Below are 13,495 nucleotides of genomic sequence, written 5' to 3'. Positions count from 1 at the left end.
AATTTGTATCTTGAATAAGTGACAGCGTTTTGCTGCGAATTCCCCCTCTCCGCCCACTTGCCTCCATTAGTCATACAGAACAATCCCAATCCAATGCTTGCAGAACATTTGTATAAATTAATAAGTCCTGTTGCAGAACATTCAAAAACATTCTGCTTATGGGCTGGAGAAAACCTGGAAAAATCAGGGAAATTTGGATAAAAACCTGGAAAAATCAGGGAATTTTAAAGACAAGCTGGAAATTTTTCTTTCGATAATTTTTTTAATCTCACTAATTTAAATTATTTCATCCATTATGCCCACTTTTTTTTAGACGGAAATGTATCGCCAAACAATTGAAATATCATCAACTTAGCGATACTTTGCTTGCATAAAAATTTGTTCCATTAGAGCTCTGTTAGACTAGAATGATGCCACATAAAATTCTCTCACAGTTGCTAAACGAATGTAGAAACCTTTGAATGCTATGGGACTGTGCAATTTAGAAAAGATTGTGGTGGAGGTGGAGGAAGGGATTAGGATATTAGCTTTTGTTTTTAAATTCTGTCCTTGGGCTGAATCCATTTAGGGCTCAAGTTTGTTCCGATGCTTTGGTGGTAATTTTTTTCTATTTTAACAAAGTGTTTTTGTATTTTTAACTTTATGGAATTCTCCAGAAATTAGTTAGTTTTAATTCAATAATAATATATTTTATATTGCACTCTTTTTCTGAAAGCTTTTGTACTCCCATTCAAAGAAATCTGTGAATTATTTTTTCTCAGCAAACCAACCAATCACAAATTTTTTTTTACAATCGCTAACAGCAATGCTTGTCGGCAAATTGTTAAAATTTTTGCATTAAAGATAATTTTTTCAATTTCATTTTAACCTTTTATAACATATTTTAATTTTTTAAAAGAAAAGGTTTTTTTTAAGAACTAACTATATATTAATATTTAATTTTACTGTTTTGTTGGTCAATATGTAATTTTTGATTCGAAATTTTGCGCAAAACATTAAAAAATAAATAAAAAAATCTTGCCAAATTGTCAAAATAAATTATTTTTTTCGAAATGATATGTTAAAAAAATGACATTTTGAATAAAATGTTTTATAATCTAAACACTTTTCTTGTATACATCCTACACTTCATGAGAAAAAAGAAACACACCTGGAAATTTTAAGATTTTTATCTGGAAAACCTGGAAAAATCAGGGAAATTTGAAATCTGATTTGAGTGGCCACCCTGTATAATATCAAACATAGCTTTTCATATTTGCGTGTTGCGATTCTTATTCATGCGATTTGAATATTGTACGTTGTGATTCGTATTTACGCCTTTTTAAAAACCTATGTAGCGATTTGTATTCACGCAAGTTTAAAATTCAATGTCTTGATTTACTCATGCAGTTTATAATATCAAACATTGATTTTCGTATTTATACGTGATTTTAAAATAAGGCATTGGGATTCACATTCACGCATTCTAAAAATTATTCGTCATAATTCTTATTTATGCAATCTAAAGATTACGCATCATGATTTGTATTTACGCAATCTAAAAATTATGAATCGTGATTTGTATTTACGTGTTTTAAAAATTCTATATCCCAGTTTGTATTTTCTCATTTTCAAAATCGTATGTCTAGTTTCATAATCATGTGATTTCAAAATCCATAATTGTTATTCATATTCACGCAATTTTAAGATCAACTATCGCGATTCTTGTGAGAAGTAAATTTTTTTTTTTAATTAGTTACTATAAAGGTGACTGTTTTTCTAACGACGATTATTAGTATATGTAAGTGTTACAACATTAGAGAAACTGGAAGGGAATATATTCAAAACTTACATTCCGTTCTTGCAAAGAAGAAAAAATAGGATTTGTCACAAGATGGACTAACGACTAAATATAACAAACATAAAAGATATAGCAAACAAAAGCAATAACTTAAAAAGGGATTTAATTTTTTTTATTTATTTATTTATTTTTTTGGAAAAAGAGTTAATTAACTCATCATCAAAATTCTTATCAAATAAAAAACAATTATCTAAACAGTTGCTGATTGTCATGTAATTTTTCAAACTAAAATAGCAATTTTTGTATGTTAAGGAGTTACTATATATTTCTACTTCACTGTTATTGATATGTTTCAAAGGGCTGTAGTTAGATTAGACTATAATATGATCATAATGATTCGGTGCATTGTTAAAGTTTTTTTCCCAATATAATTTAAAAAGTAATATTACTGATATATTTGCTATAAATCACATAACAGTATTTATTAAAAGAAATGAAATATTAATGTATATTCTCAGTAGTTTTAATTTGCTAAACCAGGTAGTTTTTCAAGTAATAATTGTCTCTTATGTGAACTGAGGAAAAATATAATTTCCAGCTTTATTTTTTCAATTGGTAATTTTTATTTTCACTAAATGTTAAGTATCAATGTATCATTTATATAATAATAGATTAGTACACAATTGTATGTCAACACATTATTTATTACCTTAAACTGCCTGGAATTTATTATTAAAGGGTTGCACTTGCGTAAAATTTACTATCGTGGAAATTCAGCTCTTTTGCCTTTCGGCTAATCTCATCCCTGATAACTACAGACACTTAAAAACATACATTTATTATTTTATTAATATATGCATGCATTTTATTTTAAATAAATTACTAAGCTAATTAGCTCATTAACTTGATGTATATATGTTACTTTATTAATAAAAATTAGTAATTAATTTGCTTTGGTACTTTTAGTAAAGTAAAAAAAAAAAAATTGACGATGTTTTTTAATAGAATGTGTAAAGCCCATAGAAAGAAATTATTGCCTTTTTAGAATAATAATGCCCCTTTTTTTAAAACTTTTGCACCCTGCCCTTTTTTCTGCCTAGAATGAGCTCTGATTGTGTACGCAATATTAAGGATAACATTTATACAATAGTTTGTTATTTGCCACTAAGCTGTTTAAAAAGAAACACAAGTTTTCCAGCTTTCTCATTTCCTACGCGATTGCACGGTTTAGAGTGTACGAAACCGACACAGCATTAAATGTTTACTTTAATGTGTACTTTCAATCTCAAGAATCAAAAGATTTTTAAGGATGTAATTTAAAATTTGTTGGAATTTTCCACACACCAAGAAAGTAAGTTCGTTAACCAAAATTAGTTAATGCAACAATTAATTTAAAATAAATTTCAAAACTAAAAGTATCAATAATTTAAAACACTGTTTTTTTACTTTTTACAAGCTGATTTAAATCAACAAACCCTGATTTCAATTATTGTTGTTATAATGCTTTTTTTAATTTTTTGTTGTGTTTTTGTCTGTGAAAATAGTAACTTCGGTAAGTCCTGAAAAATTCTTAGAATTATTCATGGAAAATGGTGGATTTGAAAATCCAAAATGTAGCAGAATACCCTGCACATACTTATGCTTTTTATTCTATTGAAAGGGTGGAGAAATGGGACGATTGTCTAAGGTAGAAAAGAAGAAGAGAAGATGGAAGCAAGATTTAGAAACTCAAAAAACAAGGCATCGATTTGCAGATACTGAATACAGAACGAAGGTGCAATTTTTATTCGAAAAAGTAGAAGAATTAGTGAATAATAATAAATCGGTTAAAACTATGAAGGTAAGAAGTTGAGTTATTAAATTTGTGTATTTAATCAAATTTTTAATTAATAAATTGTCTATATTAGTAAATTGCTGATCAGTATTTGATTTGTATTATTACAGTTTTTTGCTAAATTGAATCATTGTGTGATTCACTTTAGCAGTGAATAAAGTGAATCAATCATAAGTGAAACTATGTCTGCTTAGAAGAAATTTGGGTCCGTTAACGAAATATCTTTTCATAAAAATGGAAGCTTCACAAAATAATTTGTCTTTTAATCGGACCCTTCACAAATTTTTTTTAATATTAACCTAATTCATAGATTATTTATTTTAGTTTTATAATTGTAAAAATATTAGAGTAGCACTTGAAATTTTCAAAAGAAATTTTTTTCTTCCCAATATGTGTTTTCAAAAGTTTCCACTGTTTTGAATTCAATTACTTAAGAATAAAATTTTAGAAATTCACATGAAAATTTTCTTTACCACAAACAGGATGTCCATATTTTAGTCTTAAGATAATGAATTTGAACTAATTAATTAATAAAAAATCTGTGTAACAATTTTTTCCTTTCTCACCTTTTTGTATTTAAGTACATATAACTGCAAAAATTTTGTTTTTAGTATAGTATTTTTGCATAATTAATAAATATAAATATAAATTGTTACTCAAAATATCTAATATTTTTATTTTATTTTTTTCAATTCTGAAATATGGTTAAGTTTAGTGCTGTTAGGGGCCGTTCAAAAAGTACGTACACAAAAATGGAGAAATTTTAAACCCCTCCCCCCCCTTCGTACATTACCGTACATAAGGTCTTACTCCCCCCCCCCCTTAGAGTACGTACATTTTATTAGTCTACCCCCCTTTTTCATAAAAATTAAAATAATTCTGTTTTAAATAAAATTAAATATTTATTTAAGGAGTGTGTAGGAAAAAGTCAAATTTAAATTTGGTGTATGCTTATAGTGTACGTACTTTGTATAATACCACCCCCCCTCCCCATCGTACAAAACCGTACAAAATAGCGAATCCCCTCCCCCCCCTTCGGGATGTACGTACTTTTTGAACGGCCCCTTATTTCTAATGCCACCTGCCAAAATCAGCAAGCTTGCGTGGTAAAACAAAACAAATTTAAGGCAGAAGGTGTGTTTCTTGTTTCCAGTGGGGCCATCTATGTCCAAGAATAGGACTTCAACCACACACACCTCACAGCCCGTTTTTAGGGCAGACCCATTCATGCATCCATTCATTCATCCACAGATCATAGTTTTGACCTGAACCAGAGAGTGATTAATCTTCAATTCAGGACCCCAAGAGGTATGATTTGACGGAGGACTTTCGGACCCGATAGATTTAACATGAACCAATCACCATTTACTACAGGGGGAGTAATGGCCTGGCGGAGATCGAATTCACAACCCCTACCAACTAGGCTATCCCAGCTAATGGTTAAGTTTTTTCCCTCTAAATGTGTTAATCGAGCCTGGTTGGTAGGGCACTGGACCCACATCCAAGAGTTCGTGGGTTCGATCCCAGGCCAGCGGAAGACTCCCCGTGTAGTAAATGGTGACTGATGCACATTAAATCTGTCAAGTCGCAAAGTCCTCCGTGTTCCCATAACAATTCGATGCCTCTGGGCGTACTGATCCAGGAGGTTTCTTGTCTTCTGGATTGGTTTGAAATTACAAGGCTACGGAGTTGAACCTTAGTCAGGGTTGCCACTCCACCGGGGGAACAGGGAAGACCTGGAAAATACAGGGAATTACAAAATCAACTAAAATAACAGGGAAAATTCAGGAAATTTTTAATATTTTCTTATAAACTGAGAAAATACCAGGAATATTTATTTCTTATTTTCTTCTTTTACAAAATGTTGATCTCTCAAAGAACAATCTATAGGATATTTAAATATAGTTCAGCTATACTATACTATTTCATTGGCTGTATTATTTTCTTATGTATGTTGAACTGCACCTTATTTCTCTAACATTTTATAGCAATTAAAACTAGTATTAGTTATCCTAATAATAGCTCAGACATTTGCACAGTGATTGTGTGTTTCCTTCTAATATATTGTGTATAATATATATAGGGAAAACGCAAGGAATTTTTTTCCCAGATTTGTGTCGCAACCCTGTTAATTGTCGTAAACCCAAAATTGGGTCGGCTGTTCAACAACGGGTATAAAATATAAATGTGTCAATCTACCTAAATCCTAATTTCTCCCTAAATCTATAAATTGCTTCAAGACATCAGGACAAATTGCTACTCAATTCAATAGAATATCTTTGAATCAGAATATCATATATCTTTGGAAAAGGGCATAGTGGCAATTGCAGGTATGTTTAGAACTTAAATAAAGCAAATATTTTTTTATAATTATCTGATGTATTTTTCTGTATTTATATGCTCAAACAGGGTTTCATATACCTCAGGGAGATATTAAACCAATTATTATTTTTCTCATGTTTTCTTAACTGATGTACTTATTTGATTGTTGTATGCATTATTTTTTAGAATTATTGCTCTTTATAATCGGGGAATTTTTTTGCAGAACCAAAGTATGAGCCTTGTTACATTTTAATCTAATCCATTAAATTAACAATAATGTTAGAACTTTATTAACTTTATTTATTTCCATGTAAATTTTTATAGGAAACAGAATTTTTCAAGAAAATATAAACCCTTCGTAAGTTTTAAAATTGACAGACAGAGCCAGGGGTCTGTCCAGGATAAATTTACTACTGTTTAGCGGTGCCTTCACAAATTCAACTTTAGGAAAAGTGGTAGTTTCACAAAATATTTTAAAAGAGCAAGTTCTCTTGCAAACCCCATTCTCGTTGCTATCTATGAAAAAGAGGAGCTTTTCTGCCAGCTGTCTTTTACAAAAAGATAGCACATGTTTGCTCATAATGCAATGTGGTAAGATTAGCCATATCAAAGCAAGTTTTCCTTTTCCCTCTGACGGGGCTCTCCCTCTATGAACTTTACGGAAGTCGATATTCGAACATTTTCTTAAACACTGTTGTAAATTTATTCTAATAGACCTTTATTTTTTTATGAAACATTTTTTTTCCCTCTGTAAAACTTTTTTCTGTATGACTCAGTTGAAAATAATCTCCCTATGAGGATAACTTTTGTGCTAGTACTGTTAAATGTATGTTTTTATAAAATTCAAGTTGAAATTTAACTATGGACAATGATTTTTATGAATTTTAAAATTTGGATGAAATTTTTAGCCTAAAATTTTACAATTGTAAAAATGTTTTTGAATATAAGGGGGAAAATATATAGAAATTTGCATGTCATAAATGATTTTTATTTGCAGTGACAAATTTTAAAAATATTTTCTTACTTAATTATATTTTTGTGTTGACTTTTGAATATAATTTTTAATTTTCGCAAATTATGTTTTAAATTTTCAATAAATAGGTACTTCTTAAAAAAGCCTAGACAGATTCCTGAGAACTTGAACTAATGTGTTTTACTGTATCATAATAAATGCTCATTTTTTAAAGGACCATAAACTACAACAATGATTATTCTGAAAATTGCGTAGGAAATTAAATGAATCAATTAAATCAAACTCAATAGTATGAAATTCAATAATTTTCTGATTGTTGATCATCCTGGAATAATATGCAGTCTGTGATATCATTGCTCATTCTAAAGCTCTTGTGTTTTATTAGAAAAATAAAACAATGGAATATTTTTTCGTCTTGTGTATAGTCAGGGGTCTGTCCAGGCCAAATTTACTACTGTTCAGCAGTACCTTCACAAATTCAACTTTAGGAAAAACGGTAGTTTCACAAAATACTTTTTCTTAAAATTTTATATTTGTATCCCGTAAGAAACGCTAAATACATATTTTTGTGTTTATTTTTTAATATAATTTTTAATTTTTCACAAATTATGTCTAAATTTTTTACAAAATAGGTACCTCTCAGAAAAACCTAAACAGACCCCTGATGAAGGTCTTACTCATAAATGCATAAAATATTTTATAGCTGGGAATAGTAAAACAAATCTTCTAAGAGTGACTTCACTTGAAAAGTTTAAAGAACTTCTCATTGTAATGAGGATTATATTGAACTTCTATTTTTATTAGTGATATTATGATTGATTTATTCTAATATTGCCAATATCCAAGTTTCAATCATATTAATGTAGAAACAGTCATAGATAAGATTATCTTCTGTTTACCCATATATTCTCAAATATCTCTGTATTTATTGAAGAAATTTGTTTAAAAGGACTCGGTGATAAAATATCCGCTGATTGCAAAAATATTTCTCTTATTTCTCAACAGATAGTTACTATTGCCAGTACTGCAGTATGTTGAGTGTTAATAGTTTAAGTAAAAATATCCTAAGTGGTAGACAGGTCATGGGTTAAAGACCCCTTACCGTCAGGCTAACCGTGGGAGTTTTTCGTGGTTTTCCTCCCCGTGTAGCAGAAATGCGGGTTAGTTCTATCAATAAGTCCTCCATGAGGATACATTTCTCTCAATACTTGATCCAGGAGTTCCCTTGTCTTCTGGATTTGTCTTACAAACTGGGAATTCTATTTCTTATTTTCTTCTTTTAAAAGTGGTGACAACTTAAAGCACTATCTATGGGATATTTAAAGATGATATTTCAGCTATACTAAACTATTTTATTTACTTTAGCATTATTTGTTTTTAGTATGTTAAGCTCTTCCTTATTTCTTTAAGTTTTTCCAGCAATTAAAACCAGTATAGCTAGACTAATATAGCTGACACAAGAGCACAGTAATTGTTGTTTCCTCTTAATATATTGTGTATAATATGAACAGGGAAAACTCAAGAAATTTTTTTTCTCCAGATTTGAGTGACAACCCTTTGCACTCCAATGTCTTCACTGAGGCACCAGAAACAGTCACCACTTTAAAATTAAGAAATTTTATATCTTAATAATTAGTGACCACAATATTATAAGAATTTTAAAATTGTATAATAATACTATATTGTGTATTTCAAATACTATAGTGCTGATATTAGATCAAACAGCATTTAAAAGTACTTGCAAGTGCAAAGGGTTATAAGTGTTTGATTTTGTAACTAACCTGAAATATCCTAATATGTGTCCATAATTGTTGAATACACTAAAGCATGGTCTGTACAAATTAAATAATATATTTAAGGTTAGGCCTCCAAACAATTAAGATCAAAAGGCATTTTGTGCACTGTATCTTTCATTTTAGTATAGTTTTCAGAGGTAAACTAAACAATCTTTGTGTACTGGCCATGTAAGTTTCTTTTTCTTTGTTCCTTCCTTTTTTTATACCATACACCATACCATGGAAAAAAATTTCATTGCAAATTCTCTTTCTTCTTCATTACTAATTTAAATTTTAAAGTGGAGAAAAAGTAAGTTCAGGCAAACCTAGAGCAAGTCATGAAATTTCAATTGCTGAAAAAAAGATTAAAATCCTTCAAAATATTAAAAAATGCAAGCAAATTATTAGAAGAGAAATTCTCCATTGCGTAATCCTAACTTATCATAGCATGATTTATTTTAGTTTGAATATTTTTAAATTTTCTTTTCAGCATTTGAAATTTCATAGCTTACTCTAGGCTTGTTTGAACTCACTTTTTCTGCACTTTAAATTAATAATCAAGGAGAAAGAGAATGTGAGATGAAAACTTTTCTTTCGCCATAAGGCATCCTCTTAAGTAGCTTTAAAAAAAATGGGTGGTGAGCTTGCTTTAGATTTAACTCTACTCTTAATTATATTTAGGTATCATTAACTAATGATCTTATTTTAGAAATATCATTTATAATAGTAAGCAATTTTTCTCACAGGAAGAAAGAAAAAGATCTATCCAAATGGTGGTCAAGAATCTAGATTATATTTTGATGTGAGTATTTTATTTCTGTTTATGACTTAAGTTTGTAATATTGATCTAATGATTTATACCTCATTTAATTTTCACTTTAATCATAATCATAATGAATTTACTTCAATCACTTTAATCATTCTCCCTACAGGGTGCGTAGCGTTTGTAAAAAGTACTTAAAGGTGCTTTTTTGTGGATTTCGTTTTTAAAAGCTTTTAAAGGTGCTTTTTTCAGCTGGCGTTTTTAGAAAGTGCTTTTTTTTCCGAATAATTTTCTTTTCCCCTTCAGTGATATCTGGTGGATCCCATGCATTTCACAAAAAATGGGGAGTTTGCTACGTAATCATTCACGCGGACTTCGTGTCGTACCCACGTTATGACTTGTGCATGCACGCACACTTGAAACCGAAACCCGAGTGCTCCAATTCAGATAAAGAGTATCAGATCCTTATGAAATGTTTTTCTTTTTAATTTATTTTAATTTTGTTCTTGTTTATTTTATTTTACTTCTAACACTTTTTTTGACGTAGGGGGTAAGGGTACTTTTGTTCTGAGTTCAGGGTCAAGTTGAATTCACTCGGTGATGTGGGAAAGTAGTGATTGTTTTGATTTACGCCCGTTTCTTTTTGGGGTTTTTGTAACGATAAAACTGTTTATAAAAAGTTTTTGTTTTTCAATAATATCATTGATTGAATATGAATTTTTTGAGTGCTTGAAAACTTTTGTTAAGTGCTTGAAAAGTTTTTAAAAAGTGCTTATTTTTGATTCAAACATTTGGCTACGCACCCTGTCCCTAAAATTTCACCATCCTTCAAATTTTGCTGCTGTTCCTAAAGAATGGAAATTTTATATAAAATAGTGCTTAAATCACTTTAACTTGAATAAAAGCTCTAATATTATGGATGAATCAAGGTTGTACGAGTTCAAACTAACTAAGTGCTTCAGCCAGATATAAATTTACTTGTGAAAAAGTCATTAACCTATTAAAAGAAGATAAGCTTAAAAAAAGTCTAAAACTAGTGACAAAAGAAAAGGGAAGAAACTAGAAAAAAGGGGAAATGATCTTGATTTGCAGATTAGTGAAAGCAATGGAAAGATTAATGAGTTAAAAATAATTGAGAACTAGGCCTGATTAAAATAGGGAACAGAAAGTTTGAGAAAATGTTCAGTTACTCTAAATATTGTGAAAATAACTGTTGCATATAATTTAATTTCTAAAGGAAATGATTAAAAACAAAACTTCAGAAGAAAAAAATGAAGAGGCATGGAATACTGAGTATGGTAAAATTAGGTCATCAAAAACCTGGGATTGTTGTTTTTTTTTTTTTCAGAAATACTTAATTTTTTTTCCCTGAGTACTAAATAAGAAAGCATGATTTGCTTCTAACAAGAAAGTTAAAATATTTGGTAACTATTTGGTATTTTTTAGAAAAATAACATTTTGGTGATAAATTATCTGATGTCAAAAATTTTTCTCTTATTCCTTAACAAATAGTGCTACTGCTAGTACTGCAGTATGTTGAGTGTTAATAGTTTAAGTAGGAGTTCTGATGACTCAGGGGATAGAGCGTTCGCCTTCGAATGAGATTCCCTGGGTTCAAATCCCCGCGATGGCTTTGCGATATAAATTCTGCACCACAGTGCTGACAACATAATTTCTTCTAATATCTCGTGTTTATATTTTCTGCAATACTAATTATTTTAATTATTTAATCTTTCAGAATTGACTTTTCGTTAAAAAAATATTTTACTATATTTGATCTTTTAATTATTTTCACTGCTTATGTTTCGATTATTTAATAGTCTTTAATACGTAATATTTTACTTACTTAGCGATATTTATGGCCTAAGATTTAATTTATTTAATAATATTTATGTCTTAATACTTTAACTTTAACCTTGAAAATTTTATGTTTAAATTATTTAATTATTCATAAGGCTTAATATTTAATTTTTTAATAATTTTCAAAACTTAATATTTTTTTTAACTATCGTTGACGTTCAAATGGATTCAGATGAGTACACGGATACTGAATCGTCTTTTTCGGATTCATCTTCTGAGTCTGATTCAGACGATATGTCTTTAAATGATGGACGAGTTTGGTGTGAATTAAGAGATTACCATGGACCACCTCATCCCAGGTTCCCATTCACGGGAAATCCAGGATTAAAGGAAAATATGTTCACTTCATCTCCAGTGGAATATTTTAGCCTTTTCTTCGATGATGATATTGTCAGTTATATCGCAACTGAAACGAACCGTTTCGCAGATGATTATCTGGAAACAAATTATATAACTCCAAGATCTCGAGTAAGAGACTGGAAAGAAACTAATGCCAGTGAAATTAGAGTAATGTTTTCTCTAATACTTCTGATGGGGGTAATTAGAAAACCCGTACAGAGATGGTATTGGTCAACACGACTACTTTTGGCCACACCATACATTGGACAGATAATGTCAGAAAGGAGATTTTCCCTGTTGATGAAATTTCTCCACTTTACAAACAACTCCAACTACAACCCTGACTCGCACCCACAATCAGGCTTATGGAAACTTTATGAGGTATACAAGCATATAAATGATAAATTTAGACCAGTCTATGTGCCAGAAAGAGACATTTCAGTGGACGAGTCGTTGCTTCTCTATAAAGGAAGACTTGTGTACAAAACTTACCTCCCCAAAAAAAGAGCTAGATTTGGAGTCAAGTTTTACCAGCTATGTGAAGCCAATAGTGGATATATATGTAACAGCATTATATACACTGGGAAGACGATTCCTTTTTATTCGGATAATGCCACTTTCAAATCAACAACAAAGATTGTTTTAACTTTGATTAAGGATCTACTTGATCAAGGATATTGTGTTACATTGGATAATTACTACACGTCAGTTGAACTTGCTGAATATCTCCTGACCAGGCGTACCGACATATATGGAACTTTACGAATAAATAGAGTTGGATTTCCTGAGAAAGTGAAATCACACAAACTCAAGAAAGGTGAAATTATAGGCTTCCAACTCGGTAAAATTTGTGTTTTTAAGTACCTGGATAAAAAGCCTATACTGATGCTCAGCACTATTCACACTATAGATTTTGTAGACCAAGAAAAAATCAGAAAAAAAAACAATGGGGAAGTTGAGAGGAAGTCTTTAAAAAAAACCAAGGCTATCACTGATTACAACTCGACGATGGGAGGTGTTGATATGGCTTACTACCCCACAGTTCGAAACCAGCAGAAGAAGTATTACAAAAAGATTTTTCGTCAAATATTGAATCAATGCGTTTGGAATGCCTATGTTCTATATTAAAAAAAATGGCGGTGTTCTCACACATTTGAATTTTCGCCTTGAACTCATTCAGGACCTGATAAAAACATATGGAGACGTGAAGTCAGCTCCCAATCCAAATTATGTTGACCGCCTTACAGGCAGACATTTCCCAACATATATAGATGCTACAGAAAAGAAATCCAACTCGTGTATGTGTTATGTGTAGCCGAAATTTTGATTCAAGCGGTAAACGTATGAGAAAGGAATCCCGTTTTCAGTGCAAGCTCTGCAATGTGTCACTATGTGTTGCACCTTGCTTTGAACTGTTTCATACGGTAGCTAATTTGTGAATTATTTGGTTTTGCTCAACACCCCTAATTTAGTATTTTTATTGTTAAGCAAATAGTCATTAATTTTTTAAAACTAATATTCATTCATAATCTACTCATTTATTTAATTAAGAATGATGTAAATATGATAATTTGATGCTCGTGAAAATTTAATATAAATGAAATCTAGCTTTTTAATGTTGAAAGAAAAATGTTGCATATTATTTTAAAATGTTCGTTATATTCTTATTTACAATTTTCAAACAATAGTTGATTTATAAATTTTTATGTTTTCTGAAATAATTACAATTTACTTCATTAACGTATCGATATTCGTACTTTTATTTCACATATTTGAGTAATTGTTTATTTTTATGTAATGTGATTGTTTTATTTATTCTTTTCTACAATTAATACCTTAATTTGTTAGA

The 13,495-nt window shown here is 30.1% G+C and overlaps 1 protein-coding gene across 11 annotated transcripts in view; it reads left to right on the top strand.

The window, feature by feature from the left end:
- Positions 1–13,495, top strand: part of LOC147802042 (calcium-dependent secretion activator-like) — a 55,964-nt gene that overhangs the window by 2,621 nt on the left and 39,848 nt on the right. For 10 of the 11 annotated variants that reach the window (XR_015430513.1, XR_015430511.1, XR_015430512.1 and 7 more), the window contains exons 2-3: positions 3,441–3,620; positions 9,431–9,486. Coding sequence is in view for 5 of the 11 variants with exons in the window: in XM_087155251.1 (XP_087011377.1) it covers positions 3,450–3,620; positions 9,431–9,486 (227 nt within the window). In the remaining 6 variants the exon portion in view is untranslated. Of the gene's footprint in view, positions 1–3,440; positions 3,621–9,430; positions 9,487–13,495 lie in introns of those variants that run through there. The other variant, XM_087155252.1, reaches the window with a different exon arrangement.

Source organism: Parasteatoda tepidariorum, chromosome 11, assembly GCF_982258835.1.
Source record: "Parasteatoda tepidariorum strain Cologne lab strain chromosome 11, Ptep-v5.0, whole genome shotgun sequence".
NCBI lineage: Eukaryota > Metazoa > Arthropoda > Arachnida > Araneae > Theridiidae > Parasteatoda > Parasteatoda tepidariorum.
This window is presented reverse-complemented; position numbering and strand designations above follow the sequence as displayed.